The sequence below is a fragment of the Siphateles boraxobius genome, unplaced genomic scaffold (genome assembly GCF_051911475.1).
Source record: "Siphateles boraxobius isolate OS27281-9 unplaced genomic scaffold, OSU_SipBor_1 19, whole genome shotgun sequence".
Taxonomy (NCBI): domain Eukaryota; kingdom Metazoa; phylum Chordata; class Actinopteri; order Cypriniformes; family Leuciscidae; genus Siphateles; species Siphateles boraxobius.
The window spans coordinates 26,640,563-26,655,044 of record NW_027508799.1 but is presented as its reverse complement, the minus strand read 5'-3'; the positions used below and the strand labels follow the sequence as shown (position 1 = coordinate 26,655,044).

The following is a 14,482-nucleotide window of genomic DNA, read 5'->3' as shown; positions in this document are numbered from 1 at the left end:
AGGATATCTGACAGTGAGCTGAATAACATAGGGAGTATAAATGTACACAGATAACTAAATTAGACACAGGTGGGGCTAATCAGTAACCAAGGTAACAAACAGGGAGGATTCAGTAACTAAGGAGACAGAAACTAACCTGAAAGGAAACACAGGCACATGAACGAAAACACAATGACTGCATCCAAAATCGCATACTCTCTTGAGTAGGTACTTATTTTGAATAAGTATTACTTCGCGACTGCTAAAAAAGTATGTTCAATATAGTATGAATGTAATCTGGACGTAGTACATTCACCATGCTGTCATTATCATGTGACCTACCAGCTGCAGTATCATCGCTTCACTGCCATTCCCAAATCCTCTCCCGTGGCCTCATGGGATAGTTTTTTTCTCTCCTGGCTTTGGGTAGAAAAGTAAAGGTGTAAAGTGTCGAGTAAAGTGTCCATCGTATGCACACTTAAGAATCTCACTGCAATGTAATTTAAACTTACTTCTTTTGTCACACACCGTTTATCGCCTACTATATAGTAGGGAAGTATGCAATTTCAGATGCAGCCAATGAAACACAATGTGACCCTGGCAAAACTTATAAATTAAATCATTAATGAACAAAAAAAACTAAATCATTAATGAACAAAACAAAAAAACTATGTAGTATGCACTTTTTGGAGAAATTGAAATTGAGATATGAAAACTGGATGAATAAGATTTCCATTGATGTATGGTTTGTTAGGATATGACAATATTTGCCCGAGATACAACTTGAAATTTGTATTTGATACAATTTGAAAATCTGGAATCTGAAGCCCAATTTATACTTGACGTCGAACTCACGCCGTAGCTACGTCGTAGGCTGTGTGTAGCGCGCATACCCTTCTGCGTACCGCCTCTCCAAAAAAAGTAACAACACGTCAATTCTACGCGGACACAAGGGCTGTGATTGGTCTGCTAGAACCCCTCCCTCGGGTTTCACATGCTCCCTCTGCATGTGTAATTGCGCGTCAACGCAGAATGAAATGAAAACCAACGCGTAGTGTATAGCGTAGAGGCTCCGGCGTAGGTCCGACGCAAAAGTATAAATTGGGCTTGAGGGTGCAAAACAAAATCGAAACATTGAGAAAATCGCCTTTAAAGTTGTCCATTTATTTTCGTGATTGTGCTGCATTCACTCACAAAATAAGTGAATGCAGCACACAAATAAAATGTTGTATATATTTACAGTGGGAAATTTACAAAATCTCTCAAGATAATTTTGACCCATACAATGTATTGTTGTCTATTGCCACAAAAACACCCGTGCGACTTGTGACTGGTTTTGTGGTCCAGGGTCACAAATAACAAAAATACTCTGCAACACAGTATGCTACCTACTGTATTAAAAATAGTATCGGACATATGATAAACGTTTCAAACAGTAATATGCAATATTATCACATGACCGCATTATATTGTATTTTTAATTCAGTCAATCCAGCTTTCTCAAATTAGATGGTTATTTTGAATTTTCAATCAATTTTTGTGGAAAAACAAGACATATTGGCATAATGAATAATGAATAAATCAAACCTAAAAATCGAGGCTGTGGTTACTTCATAAAACAGGAAGTGATATGTCAAATCATGAGCATTGTATTGTGGGATATCGTATCCCAGCAAGAAATGCATATTTTAAATTTGCATACCCCTCACAGTGCATGTACTGCAGAAATATTATAGCATGCTATTCCCAGCATTGCACAAGACTTGTAAGTTCTGCCAACTACATGCAGTCTTACATCCACTTTACCTTGTAAACAGTCGCACACATGGACCTCCTGAGTATACAGCAAATAAGTATGATGTTCTTCCAGCTTCTCCCATCCCGTCTTCTGTAATCTAATTTTAGTTCACAATTGTTCTCTACCCAGTGGCGGTCGACAAAGGGGTATCATGAAATTAAGCTATATTAGCTACCTTCAGGGGCCATTCCACACAGAGAGGGAAAAAAGAGAAACACAGTAAAAGAATAACATAAAATAATAATGTAATCCCTTCCCAAAGCCAGGACAGAAAAATGACCACATGCTGCACTAAAACATGCAGACTCATTTCAATGAAGAACATGACATTTTATAGACTGAATCAGATTGACATATTAGATCCAGAAAAATAGAACCACTTTTGAGGATAACAGAAGTTTATTTCCAATAAATACTGGAGGGGAAATACTGTCCAGAAAGATGAAACAGAAAAACAAAGCCACAAAGATTGTGGCTGATGGCAAAACTTGACAATTTTTTGTGGTGTCGTTCTGTGCAGCTGTTCTAAAAAGTTTTGGTTTGGCTACTTCTAATGAGCTACTAAAGAAGAAATGAAAATCAAGAAAACTGTGCCTTGGCATAGTGGTTAGCGCAGAGCAATAAGCCGTGATGTTCATGTGACAATCAGAGGTTTGATTCTGCATTATGTCATGTCTCAAGCCGTTTTCTTCTCTTTTTGCCCTTTTAATTCCTGTTCCTGTCAACTAAAACATGTTGTAGAAATAGAACAAAAATTCTCCAAAACACACTTTCAGATATGACTTCAAGGAGGAATGCTATTAAAATGAGGGTGCGATAGAAACGATTCAGGCTAATAACCAGCAAATCCGTATTTTCACTGTTAATTGATTCTCTAAATTAATAAACCACTATCCACTCTGACTCACGTCTCACTATTCGCATTCTTTTAAAAAATGGCAACTGTCAAACTATTAGTGCAAATAAAGCTGGCGTGCATTATTCCTCAAGCAAAATCCCCGCTATCATTTCATTTGTTCCTTAGCAGTCAAATTTGCATGTGCTCTCTGCAACACATCTCATTCCAGACAAAAGCATTCCTCTAACAATGATGCAACTCTCCGAAGCATCCTCTCCAAAAGGTCAGAGATGAAAAGGGGGTTGTGTTTCCCACTCTGATTTGATTGCCTGTAAATAATGTCGTTGTATGACTTGAGACACGTTTGACATCATCTGGATGGGATGTCGACAAGGGCTCTCGGGGTCTGGGTTGGCTAAGACGGCACAGGGATTTATTTAGCCATGAAAGTTTGTTCATTTTCATCACATTGATGGTTGGCATGCAAATCAGTTTCTCCTGAGCAGGTGCGACCATTAGTTTCCTGTCAGAAGGGAGCACATGGCCATTTTCTACTCGACCTCATGTTCATAAAGTAGACCTTCATTTACCATCCTTCAGTTAACATATGTTTGTAAGACCCCAGGTGTGTACATACTGGACAACAAGGCTTCGAGAGCTGCGTAAACCCAACTCGATTATGTCAATTTTTTTCCCCTAATTCGATTACGGTGTCATCCACCATGAACAGTCCAACATCAATCACATTTCCCATTAGCTTTTGATGGTACGCCCATTATGCGGTTAGATCATGCGGTTAGTCTATATTTACTTCTGTTAGAGAGATTCTAAATTTGAAGTCAAGAAAGCCATGTGATCACAGGATGTTAACAGACAGCACAGGGGTCTGATCTGGATGTCGGAACGGATGTGGAATTATGGAGGTCTATGGATAATTCAGGGAATTGTGTACAAATTTGAACAAGAATCTCTGCTGCTTACAGAACTCAAATTGGAGAAAAAGAAAGAAATTTAATTTTCAAGGTGATCCCAAGTGGAATATTTGGGTTGAAAATGAGTTTGGATAACAAATTAAGGCTTAAAGTCGACATTAAATAATATATGGCCACATTTACTTGCTTTATACACCCTTTTGTGCACAATTCATCAATGCACAGTATTGCAAAGAAAAATAAAGGTAGTTTTAATAATCATTCATCAAATTTGTATAACTCTGAAATGGATCCAACCTTTTATTGTTTGAAATTTGTTAATCTCAAAAGTATATCACATTATGGAAATAAATGTTGCAAAAGCCATTTCATGTTGACTATACTGGTATTCAGTTGATTTGGTATGACTTAAGGGGGGGGGGGGGGGGGGGGGAATTGCATTATTTACTCACCCTCATGTCTTTCCAAACCAAAATGACTTTCTTTCTGTGGAACACAAAAGATGATATTTTAGAAAATGTCTGTTTTTGTGTGGTCTATACAATGAAATCAATGGGTTCCAATGACTGGATCCCAACTATAAATATCTTCCATTGTGTTCCACAACAGAAAAAAAGTCATACAGGTTTGGAAGGTATACCTTTATGTATATCCTAAAGGTATTCACCACTAAAACAGTGGGTAAAAGTTTCAAACCCTGACTATACATTTCATTTTGAGGAAGCATAATCTCATCAGGTCCAGCCCTAAGCGAGCACTTCATCATTTTAGGTATTCATGGTATATGCCAGAGTGGAAAAACTGCATTCGAAAGATCTGACATTTCAGGTTGTGAATTCAGAGAAATCAAGCTTCAGTAACAGTCCATTCTCCCTATGCATTTCCCTCACTTTGATTAAAAAGTATCTAATTGGCAAAGATCTTGTGTAAGACATAATTATACACCCTTCCCCTCAGAGATTTTGAAAGCACACATTTGCTTTCAGTACAGAATTTACAGGCTGCTCTCTCATTCAGCGAGAGTGTGAGTGGAACAAAGATCTGACAGAACCTGACACATCTGGAAGCCCAGGTTAAGAAACACAGAGATACAAAAACGACAAGAATATCAAACAAAAGGAGAGGGCCAACTACAGAGACTTCTACTGGCCTGTCTCCAGTAGAGCTGCCTGTCTAGCACTCTGTGCTCTTCTACTCTCATTGCCCTCCGTTCTAGTTAACATACATTTTGAACGATGCTGACAGTCTGGTTTAACATCAGTCTACAGATGGCATAAGAACTTTTAAGAAACTAGGAAATCCAATACTTTGCTCTCTGGGGCATAAAATGTTTCTCTCAACATGAGAAATCAAAGCTGTCATTCAGATAGCAAACAGCATTTATAATGTGAATCCAACCAAGAAAGGCTCCTGAATTTATGTAAACCAGTTTCACTCTTTAGAGATGAAGTCATTGATGACCGCAAAGCTATACTGCCTGATATGGATATAACTTGTGTATAATCTATAGAAATGTACATGACCACAGTATACCAGAGCACCTTTTGTTTCAGAACGCATGCTGTTTCACACTGACTGGTGCTACTCCATTTCTACAATATAAGAGCCTATATTATGATGTAACAAATATTGTGTGGGCTGTTCCCAAGGCGGTGTTTGTAGCCTGACTCAAGGTTTAAATAACACTCTTGTGAGCTTTTTTTAAACCACAATGTGTTTGATAGTACATGACTTGGCTACTATATATTCTCTTTAAACTCATTTTCAATAAGAAAGGGATTCATTTATAACTTAACCTTGCTTATTTCAACCCAACTGTTTCAATGTTGTGAAGGCTCTGCTCTATTTTATTGTGGCAGTAACTTACAGTAAACCATATCTAAGGGTATTAAATTAGCTTTCCCAAGGGACTGCAAAGTAAAACAGTTTCCAGGCACCTTATAAGTGAGAGAAATACAACCGAACATGAAAGTTGAGATGGCACAAGTGCTTCATGAAGCATTTTACGAGACACAAACGGCACTAGTATGGTCATTTCAGTAAAAAAGAAAAGAAAAAAAGATATAAAGTGAGATATAGTGAGTTTTAGTGAGATATAAAGTCTCACTAAAATACAGACCGCAATTCTGAGACAAGTTAAATACAAGATTAGTCACATTGTAAGATAGTCACAATTATGAAAAACAAAGTTGCAATTGCAATAAATAGTTGCGCTGTGAGAAATAGTTAAAATCAGAAATAGAAAAAATAAAATCACATTGTGAGATAAAACTCTGTTAAGAGAAAAACTTGCAGTTGTAAGAAATAGTCACATTGTCTGAAATAAAGTTGAAAATGCGACAGTCAGTTACGAGAAACGAAGATGCAATTGTATAAGAAATAAAGTCATTGTGAGAAATAAAGTTGAAAATATGACAAATAGTCAGTTACAAGGAACCAAGTTGCAATTGTAAGAAATAATCAATGTGATAAATGGTTGAAGATGTGAAATATAGTCGCAGTTATGAGAAACAAAGTTGCAATTGTAAGAAATAGTCAGATTGTGACAAATAAAGTTGAAAATAACAAATAGTCAGCTACAAGCATTAAATTTGCAATTGTAAGAATGTCACATTGTGTGAAATGAAGCTGAAAATACAACAGTCAGTTATGCGAAAAATTGCAATTGTAAGAAATAGTCAGATTGTGAGAGATAATGTGAAAAACTGCAACAAAATAGTCGCAGTTATGAGAAATAAAGTTACAATTGCAAGAAATAAAATCACATGGTGAGTAATAAAGTTGAAAATATGACAAATGGTGTCACATAGTGAGATATAAAGTTGCAGCAAACAAAAGAGTTGCAATTGCAACCCCAGAGGAAACACTCTGAAAGCACATTCAGTTTAAGTAATAACTAACAAGCATCTGCTGAATTTCCTGTCATAGAGATGTGGGAATAATGAATTGCTGTTTAAAACATATCTGACATTTTAGATTTGATAATATAAATTGGATGAAAAGTTTAATACCTCATCTTTATTAGAAAGTATTAAAAGCTCTCTTACAGCTCATCTAGAGTTGCGTCTGCCCGGAGGTGAACTCTGTGACCCTTTCACAGTTGGCTGGCATAAACCACCGTACCCGGCGTTTTGGGCCTGCCACCTCTCCTGTACTGTGAGAATTCAACTGTGAGATTAAAAAAGAGCAAACCAACACAAATGCTGTGACCTACCCTCTAGCTAACAGAGTCAACCCTGTCGCACTCAGTGTGTGGCCGCACACTCATACTCACAGTGGGGCAAGTGCAGTGCATTGTTGCATGATTTATAGAATTTGTAAATTAAATTTGCAGTCATATTTTTTATTTTTTTTATTTAAAGTTTTGCTACTACAAACTACCTGTCAAAAGCTGATGAGTTGAAGCATATCATTAAAGGATATGTAGTATTTAAAAGCATCTCATGATTCATGCTGGCTGAAAAAAGTTTTGAATAGATAAGAATATAATATAATAATATAGAATATAATACAGGGCTTACAGAATCCCTGAAGCACTCATTAAAATGCGCCATTTTGCCATCCGTGTTCACGCTGTGCTCTTATCAGCTCTGAGTCATGTGTTTGACTTGCCATTTCTCGCCACCCACAGATCTGCGGAGGATGACGGCAGGATTTATGGGAATGGCGGTGGCCATCATCCTCTTCGGCTGGATCATTGGGATGCTGGGATGCTGTTGGGACCGTGGCCTCATGCAGTATGTGGCAGGCCTGCTCTTCCTCATGGGCGGTAAGTCAACTTCAGAAACAAACAGACAATATAGGTTGTTTAAAGTATGTTCACGGCTGAGTCAGAATACAATCTTGAGACAATGTAAAAAGTTTTTTAAAAAATTGACTTGCATTGAATTGATTAAAAATGTATGCAATGGATTTTTAACAATGTTAGTTTCCCAATCCTGTTCCTGCAGGCACACATTTTGGATGTTTCACTTTTCTGACCCATTTATTTTAGATCTTTAGATTTCTACTAATGAGCTGATGAGTTAAATCAGGTGTGTTTGATTTGGAAGAGTTTGAAAAAAAAAGAAAGTGTTCTGTTGATGTGCCTCCAGGAACATGGTTGGGAAACACTGCACTAATGGGAAAACCTCTCTCAAATGTTTTTTCCATCCAATTTATTGTGACTAGAAACTGTCACAAAATCTAATAAATAAAATAACAACTTGAAGAGTAAAATACATTTTACTAAGAAGCAAATTGTTTTAAATATGTTGCGTCTAATGTGTGTGTGTATATATATATATATATATATATATATATATATATATACATACATACATACATACACACACTCATACATACATACACACACTCATACATGCACTGACTATGACCACAGGTGTCACAGGTGAAGCGGATCATTGATCATCTCCAAGGCCAAATTGTAAGGTCTATGTAGATTAGATGGTTAGCAAACAATCAGTTCTCTTAATCAAAGTGTTGATGGCAGGAGAAATGGACAGGAATAAAGATCTAAGCAAATTTGACAAAGGCCAAATTGTAATCAACTCAAATCAACTTAATGTTTATTTAAATAGCACTTTTAAAAAAACTGAGGGTTTACCAAAGTGCTGTACAAGCAATAATTAAAGTAAACCAATAACCTGGGTTATGGCAAGGGGACTGGGTCAGAGTATCTCTGAAAGGGCTTGTGGGTTGCTCCTGGTCAACAGTGGTCAGAATTTACCATCAGTGGTCCAAGGAGGGACAAACCACAAACCGACGACAGGGTGCTAGGAGCCAAAGCTCATCGATGCACGAGGGCAACGGAGACTATCCCATCTGATCCGAGTCACACAGTGCATCGCAACTCTGCTGTGTACAGGGCTGTGCAGTTGCTGACCAATCAGAGTGCCTCTAAAGGTCCACCTTTAGACTATGGAGTAGTGGAAGAAAGTTGCCTGATCTGAAGGGTCCCGTTTTCACGTGGGCGGCCGTGTACGTGTGCTCCGTTTACCTGGGGAAGTGAAGGCACCATGATGCACTGTGGGACGATGACAAGCGGGTGAGGGGAGTGTGATGCTCTGGGCAATGTTCTGCTGGGAAACCCTGGGTCTGGCCATTCATGTTGACATACATTTGACATGTGCCACCTACCTAAAAATTGTTATAGACCAGATACCTTCATGACAATGGTGTTCCCTGGTGGAATTGGACTCTTTCAGCAGAATAATGCACCCTGCCACACTGCTCATATTGTTCAGGAGGAGTTCAAGGTGTTGCCCTGGCCTCCAAATTCCCCAGATCACAATCCAATTGAGCATCTGTGGGATGTGCTGGACAAACAAGTTCGATCCACGGTGGCTCTACCTCACAACCTTCAGGACTTGAAGGACCTTAATGTCTTGGTGACAGATAGCACAAGACAGCTTCAGATATATATCCACTTACATCCACTGTCAGCCATATAGCTCAATAATGACATTTTCTAAATTTGAATTCTCTTGTTCGATGAAGTTCGATGAATACTGACTTATTTTCCTGTTTATAACTGTGCAGCTGCTTTGAAACAATCTGTAATGTGCAGTATAAAGCGAAATATAGCCTAAATAAAGGTGACTTAACATGATATACTGCATAGTGCAGTAGTCAATAATTCCTACGCAAGTCACCCCAAGACTGCATTAACTAATGACTGACAGCCAGGAAGCCAGCATTAAAGTGATTATGTAATATCAATTATCTCCTTATCTCTTATCTCACTTTACGGCAAATATTGAGTCTCTGGTCTTTTGAACGCACCCACATGCTCATCACCTCACTACACAGATGCTCACACCAGTCGACACAGCCTGTGGGCTGGTTACTGTGCGTTCTGATTTTCTGTTATTCACAGGAAGCGGCTGACTTGTTTTGCGTCACTCTCTCCGCTCCCATAAGAGTGGCGGGGCACCATAGAGAGCAAAGCGGAGACGCAATTAAGATGTGCGCTGGATTAATGTGATGCCCTGTGTCTGAATAATGAGATGGCAATTAAAAACCCAATTAAGATGCTAAATTATAAAGGCAGTAGGAGCACTGAGGGTCAGATTATGGCAGGATGAATCACCTCTGAATGTTTGCTCAGTCACATGGTTCAGGAAAATTAGTTAGAGTTCTTTATCGACTGGCATTTTACGACAGCGTTATCTATACTTGTGTATACTTGTACTTGCTCGACATGTGGATAGAGCTTGTAATGCATGTAACATGCAAGGCTTGTGAAAAAAAACAGTCATGCTAAGTTTGCTATTGGATGATTAAATGTCACTGCAATGTTATGTAATAACATATTACGTAACACTAGTTTTGTTCCAAAACCTACTAGTAAATATTAAGTATTACTGGAAATCTATACAACATTTTAAGGTGCATTTCCAAAGAAATGAAGATTACAAATAGTAGGCAGCATAAAGATTATGACATGACTGAAGCGATAATGTTTAAATGCTTTATAATATCAAAATAATACTTCATAATTTATGCTTTTGTAGCATTATAAATTTCTTTACTGTCACTTTTGATCAATTTAATGCATCCTTGCTGAATTAAAGTAGTAATTTCTTTAAAAAAAACACAAAGACGTTTGAAACTACTTGAATAATTTGGGATGGTTTTGTTCTCCATTCTTCTAAATTTCATTCATATTTATTTGTGCATGTATGTGCACTCTAAAATGATGACAAAAATGATATAAGCAGCAAAGTATGTCTATAAACATGATAGAATTATGCATATGAACAATGTTTGATTTTAAGTCCGTCTAGCATTGTTTTGGAAAGATATGATATGTAAAGGTAGTCTCTGTGGTTCTTAGAGGACTTCAGTCCTGCGTTTAAGAGGTCACTAAGGTCTGTTTTAAGCCTCCGTCTTGGGGATCAAACAACCTTTTGACTCAAAGATATGCCATCTCCAAACCAATCGATCTCGTTAATCTTGACATCTTAAGTGTTTGTTCTCTATTTGGGACCATCACTTACAAGCGTGCACAGTCTTAAAATACTTAGCTGGAGAGTTTCTAGACTGAATGATGCCAAAACAACAGGATCTTCTGATTCATGGTCCTGAGTGTTTTGACTCAGACTCTCTGTGGAACTCTGCTTCTTGATAAGTTTGAACGAGTAATAGCGGTCGGATTAGCTCTCAGTTCCTACAAGCGAGTCAACTAAAACGCATTCATAACGTTCCATAGAAATTGACCAATATCTGTGTATTTTATTTTATGTAAACCTCTACAGAAAGAAATGTCGACATAACTGGAATTCAAAATTCTCTCAAAATCAGCACAGGAAATGTATTAAACTCAAGCTGGGATGTTGCCTTGGAAAGTACCACAGCAAGGAAACTCATTAGGTTTTTGGAACAAAGCTGCTGAAATAGTCTGATAATTGTCTTTCTCTTTTTTTCAGGCACATTTTGCATCATTTCCTTGTGTACCTGTGTAGCAGGCATCAACTTCGAGCTATCCCGTTACCCTCGTTACATATACGGCCTGCCAGATGACATCAGTCACGGTTACGGTTGGTCAATGTTCTGCGCCTGGGGTGGTTTGGGCCTGTCCCTCATCGCTGGCTTCTTCTGCACACTGGCGCCCTCCATACAGCCAATCCCTCGCTCCACGTGCCCCAAATCTCGCCAAGAAAACGGCACCGTGTGTTAAGAGACGGCCTCTGAAAATCCCCTAGCCATACGTGAGCTGGACAATTGGGGGACAAAAACGCATTAAAAAGACCATAACTGAAGATTAAAATCATAAATTCATTTAGAATCATTTCTAATCTCACCAAACAGGCCACAAATGCCATTTTTTAACCATGTGTGTGAATTTACAACTGAGTGTCCTGATCGTTTAAAAGAAAATAAAAATACCACGAATAATTGTAAAGATAATATATCAGTGGGCCTTTCTGTCATATCAAGATCCTGCACAGAAAAAGTTTGTTCTGTCAATGTTGTGACTTTAGTGAGCACAAGAAAACAATGACGAATGAAGTGTAAAAAAAAAGACAATATTGCTTGACGGATGGATATTGACATGTAGACTGATGCCTAAAAACTGCCAAACCTGGAGACTATGGTATTTGTATCTGGACGGCATATGTGCAAGTATGGAGGTCCAGTGCCAATGTTTCAAGCCCAGGAACTCAGAAAAAACAGAAACACCAGGACCATGAGGCTCTTTCACATGAGAGGACAATGAATTTGATGCGAATTGCATCTGTTGTGGTTAAATTGGCTGATTTGTCTCGGGCCCTGGAGACTATCACAATGCCTCTTTGGATGTGGCTGAAGGATCCGCTCGTGTATAAACGAGCATCTCTGGACGTTTTCAGGAATTGGAGATGCCTGCTAGTGACGTTATATTGCTCCTGCTGTACAGCAAATTGTAAAGAGAAAAATAATACCTATAATACTCCAGAAAAGAAAAAAAAATCTGAATGGGAGGGACATTGGAGCATTTTCCATGTTTCATTTCTTATTCATATCCAAATGGTATCAGCGGACATTTCTTACATGCTTTCAATTTTATTACGTGCTTCTTTCTCAGTTTTTTTTTTTAGTAATTACAGTCATCATCAGTGTGAATGAGTATGTAGGAAGCGTGTGCAAATTATGTATTATTGATGTGTGTGGGTGAGAGTGTTTTGTAGTCTCCATACAACCACGCAATCCCAACCCAGCCCAACCAACCCACAGACAGAAAAAATAATAATAACGCATAAAATCAAAAACCTGCCTTTGGGGAAATCAGGTAGGCTCTTTTGTTGAACCAAGAATTACTGGAAAGGAAAGAAGCTGAACACTTAGTCCCTGTAGACATGACTGACGTAGTACACACAGACAGAAACACAACTCAACATCACACTGTTACTGCCTTAAGCTTGTCTGCAAGGAGGAATTTATGCCATTTGATGAGAACGCATGCTGACTTCTCTTCTGAAAGCATCTACGCGCTGACAAAAGAAATCCTCATTTGAATCCAACTTCCTGCTCTGTTTCACTGTGCGTCTCTTTACTCAAAGGGGACTCCCAAAACAGGATGGGGTATGTAAGTGCCTCCTGATTACATGAGACAGCAGCGGTGCACAAAAGAGGTACATCTGAAGAATCGTGACCTCCAAATGGATGATGAGTGGCAAGCACAAGTTTAATACAATCTCTAAGCCAATATGCGATTGGTTCCCTGAAGTTTTTTGCATTATTTCTCTTCTCATGCATTCGTTCCTGTCATTAGAAACATTTTAATATCCATATCGTATGCAACAAACACATGAACAACCACTTGAGCAGCGTGTTATGATGGGACATACGCATCGAGGGTCATTGGCGAATCGGCATACTCATTCAAACATGCCAAAAACCTACGCTAGGACATTTAGCTTTGCCGCAAGACCATGTTTACAGATTTCTAAAAGGGAGATTTGCCAAAACCATCTGCCAGGTCTTGTTCATAGACTTTCTCAGCTCCTTACATTATCATGATGGTCATCGGCTCAACCAGCAGTCAACCTGGTGTCCGTTTAAATCTTGGTTTTGTCAATGTTTAGGAATTCACCATCATATTTAGAAAGACATGGGTGCAAAAAAAGAAAGATAATTGTTACTGTGAGTGGACTTTTTTTCTCAGAATTGCGAATTTATCAAAAAATTATGATTTTTTTTCAGAGAATGAGATTCTTGCAGTAAGCTTTATTTTGTATTCTGTTGCAGAAACAAGCTTCCATATAATATGGATGGCTTTCAAGCCAATTGACATGTATTTGATGGGGTCTTCAAATATGAAAGCATCCATTCTTAGTACCGCAGTAACATGACAGACTTAACCAATCATGGAAAGATTCTGGTAAAATCATTAAAATAATAAAAAAAAAAGAAAAAAGTTGAAAACTGGAAATTACAATTGCTCAAAAATTGTGTAAAAACTATAAAATGTATAATTTTTCTCTTCTGGCATAACAGACCAATGTAAATTGATGACTTTAATTTCACTCGCATTCTTAACCTGGTGTGTCCTGCAGAGTTTAGCTCTAAACTGCTCCAAAAACCTGCCAGGTTCCTAGTAATCCTGAACACCTTGATTAACTACTTCAGGTGTGTTTAATTAGGATTGGAGCTAAACAAGAATGTTGCTTCCTTCTAAGGGTATGTTTAAACAGCAACGATATGCTTAAAATTGAGAAGTTTTTCCTTTGAGTTTTCCACCTTTAGACAACACCATTGTCAAAATGGTCCCCCATTCACATGAAAACGACTAAAAACCCTGTATTCTGCTGCCAGGCCATTATATGGTGATGAAACACTATGGACTGAACACGTAATACGCATGTGCATGACATCATCGTCTTCAGAGATATGCGTTTTTGTTGTTTACACAGGACCATTTTCAAAAACGTGCACTTTGAAACCCTTTCTCAAAACAATTAAAAATCTGCGTTTTCAGATGTTTTTAGGCTATGTTTACACGGAAACGATCTGAAGAGAGAACGCAAAAGTGGCGTTGCGTTATCACTTTTTATTCTGCGTTTAGACAACCGTTATCGGGGAGAAATCCGCGTGCATATGGTGACGCAAAAGTGTGTGAAATTCGATGTAGTATGCACTCCAGGCGGCTAGGTGGCAATGTGAAGCACTGCCACACAACAACACCAATATCTGAGAATATTTTGTACAACTGCTGAAAAGACTCTTGTACGTTTATCAGAGCTGCTATGGCAATTTGAAGGTCCGACGTATGGAAATAATCCGACATATCGGGGTTATTTTCCTGTAATGGCGCATGCCTGTGACGTAAACACGTACGCGACGAGAGCCACAGTGAGCAGATTTGCGTTTTTACTGTTTAGATGGGAACGCAACGGTGGATCGTTTTTAAGATTTCCACTCTGGAGGGTGGTTTCACTTTTTTGCGTTTTT

At 38.3% G+C, this 14,482-nt stretch overlaps 1 protein-coding gene across 2 annotated transcripts in view; it reads left to right on the top strand.

Moving 5' to 3' along the window:
* The window catches only part of tmem178bb (transmembrane protein 178Bb), a 92,549-nt gene extending 79,101 nt beyond the window's left edge, over positions 1-13,448 (top strand). For both annotated transcript variants that reach the window (XM_077234632.1, XM_077234633.1), the window contains 2 exons: positions 7,179-7,316; positions 10,978-13,448. In XM_077234632.1, the coding sequence (XP_077090747.1) occupies positions 7,179-7,316; positions 10,978-11,228 (389 nt within the window). In that variant the 3' untranslated portion in view covers positions 11,229-13,448. The remainder of the gene's footprint in view (positions 1-7,178; positions 7,317-10,977) is intronic.
* Positions 13,449-14,482: the final 1,034 nt, after the last annotated feature.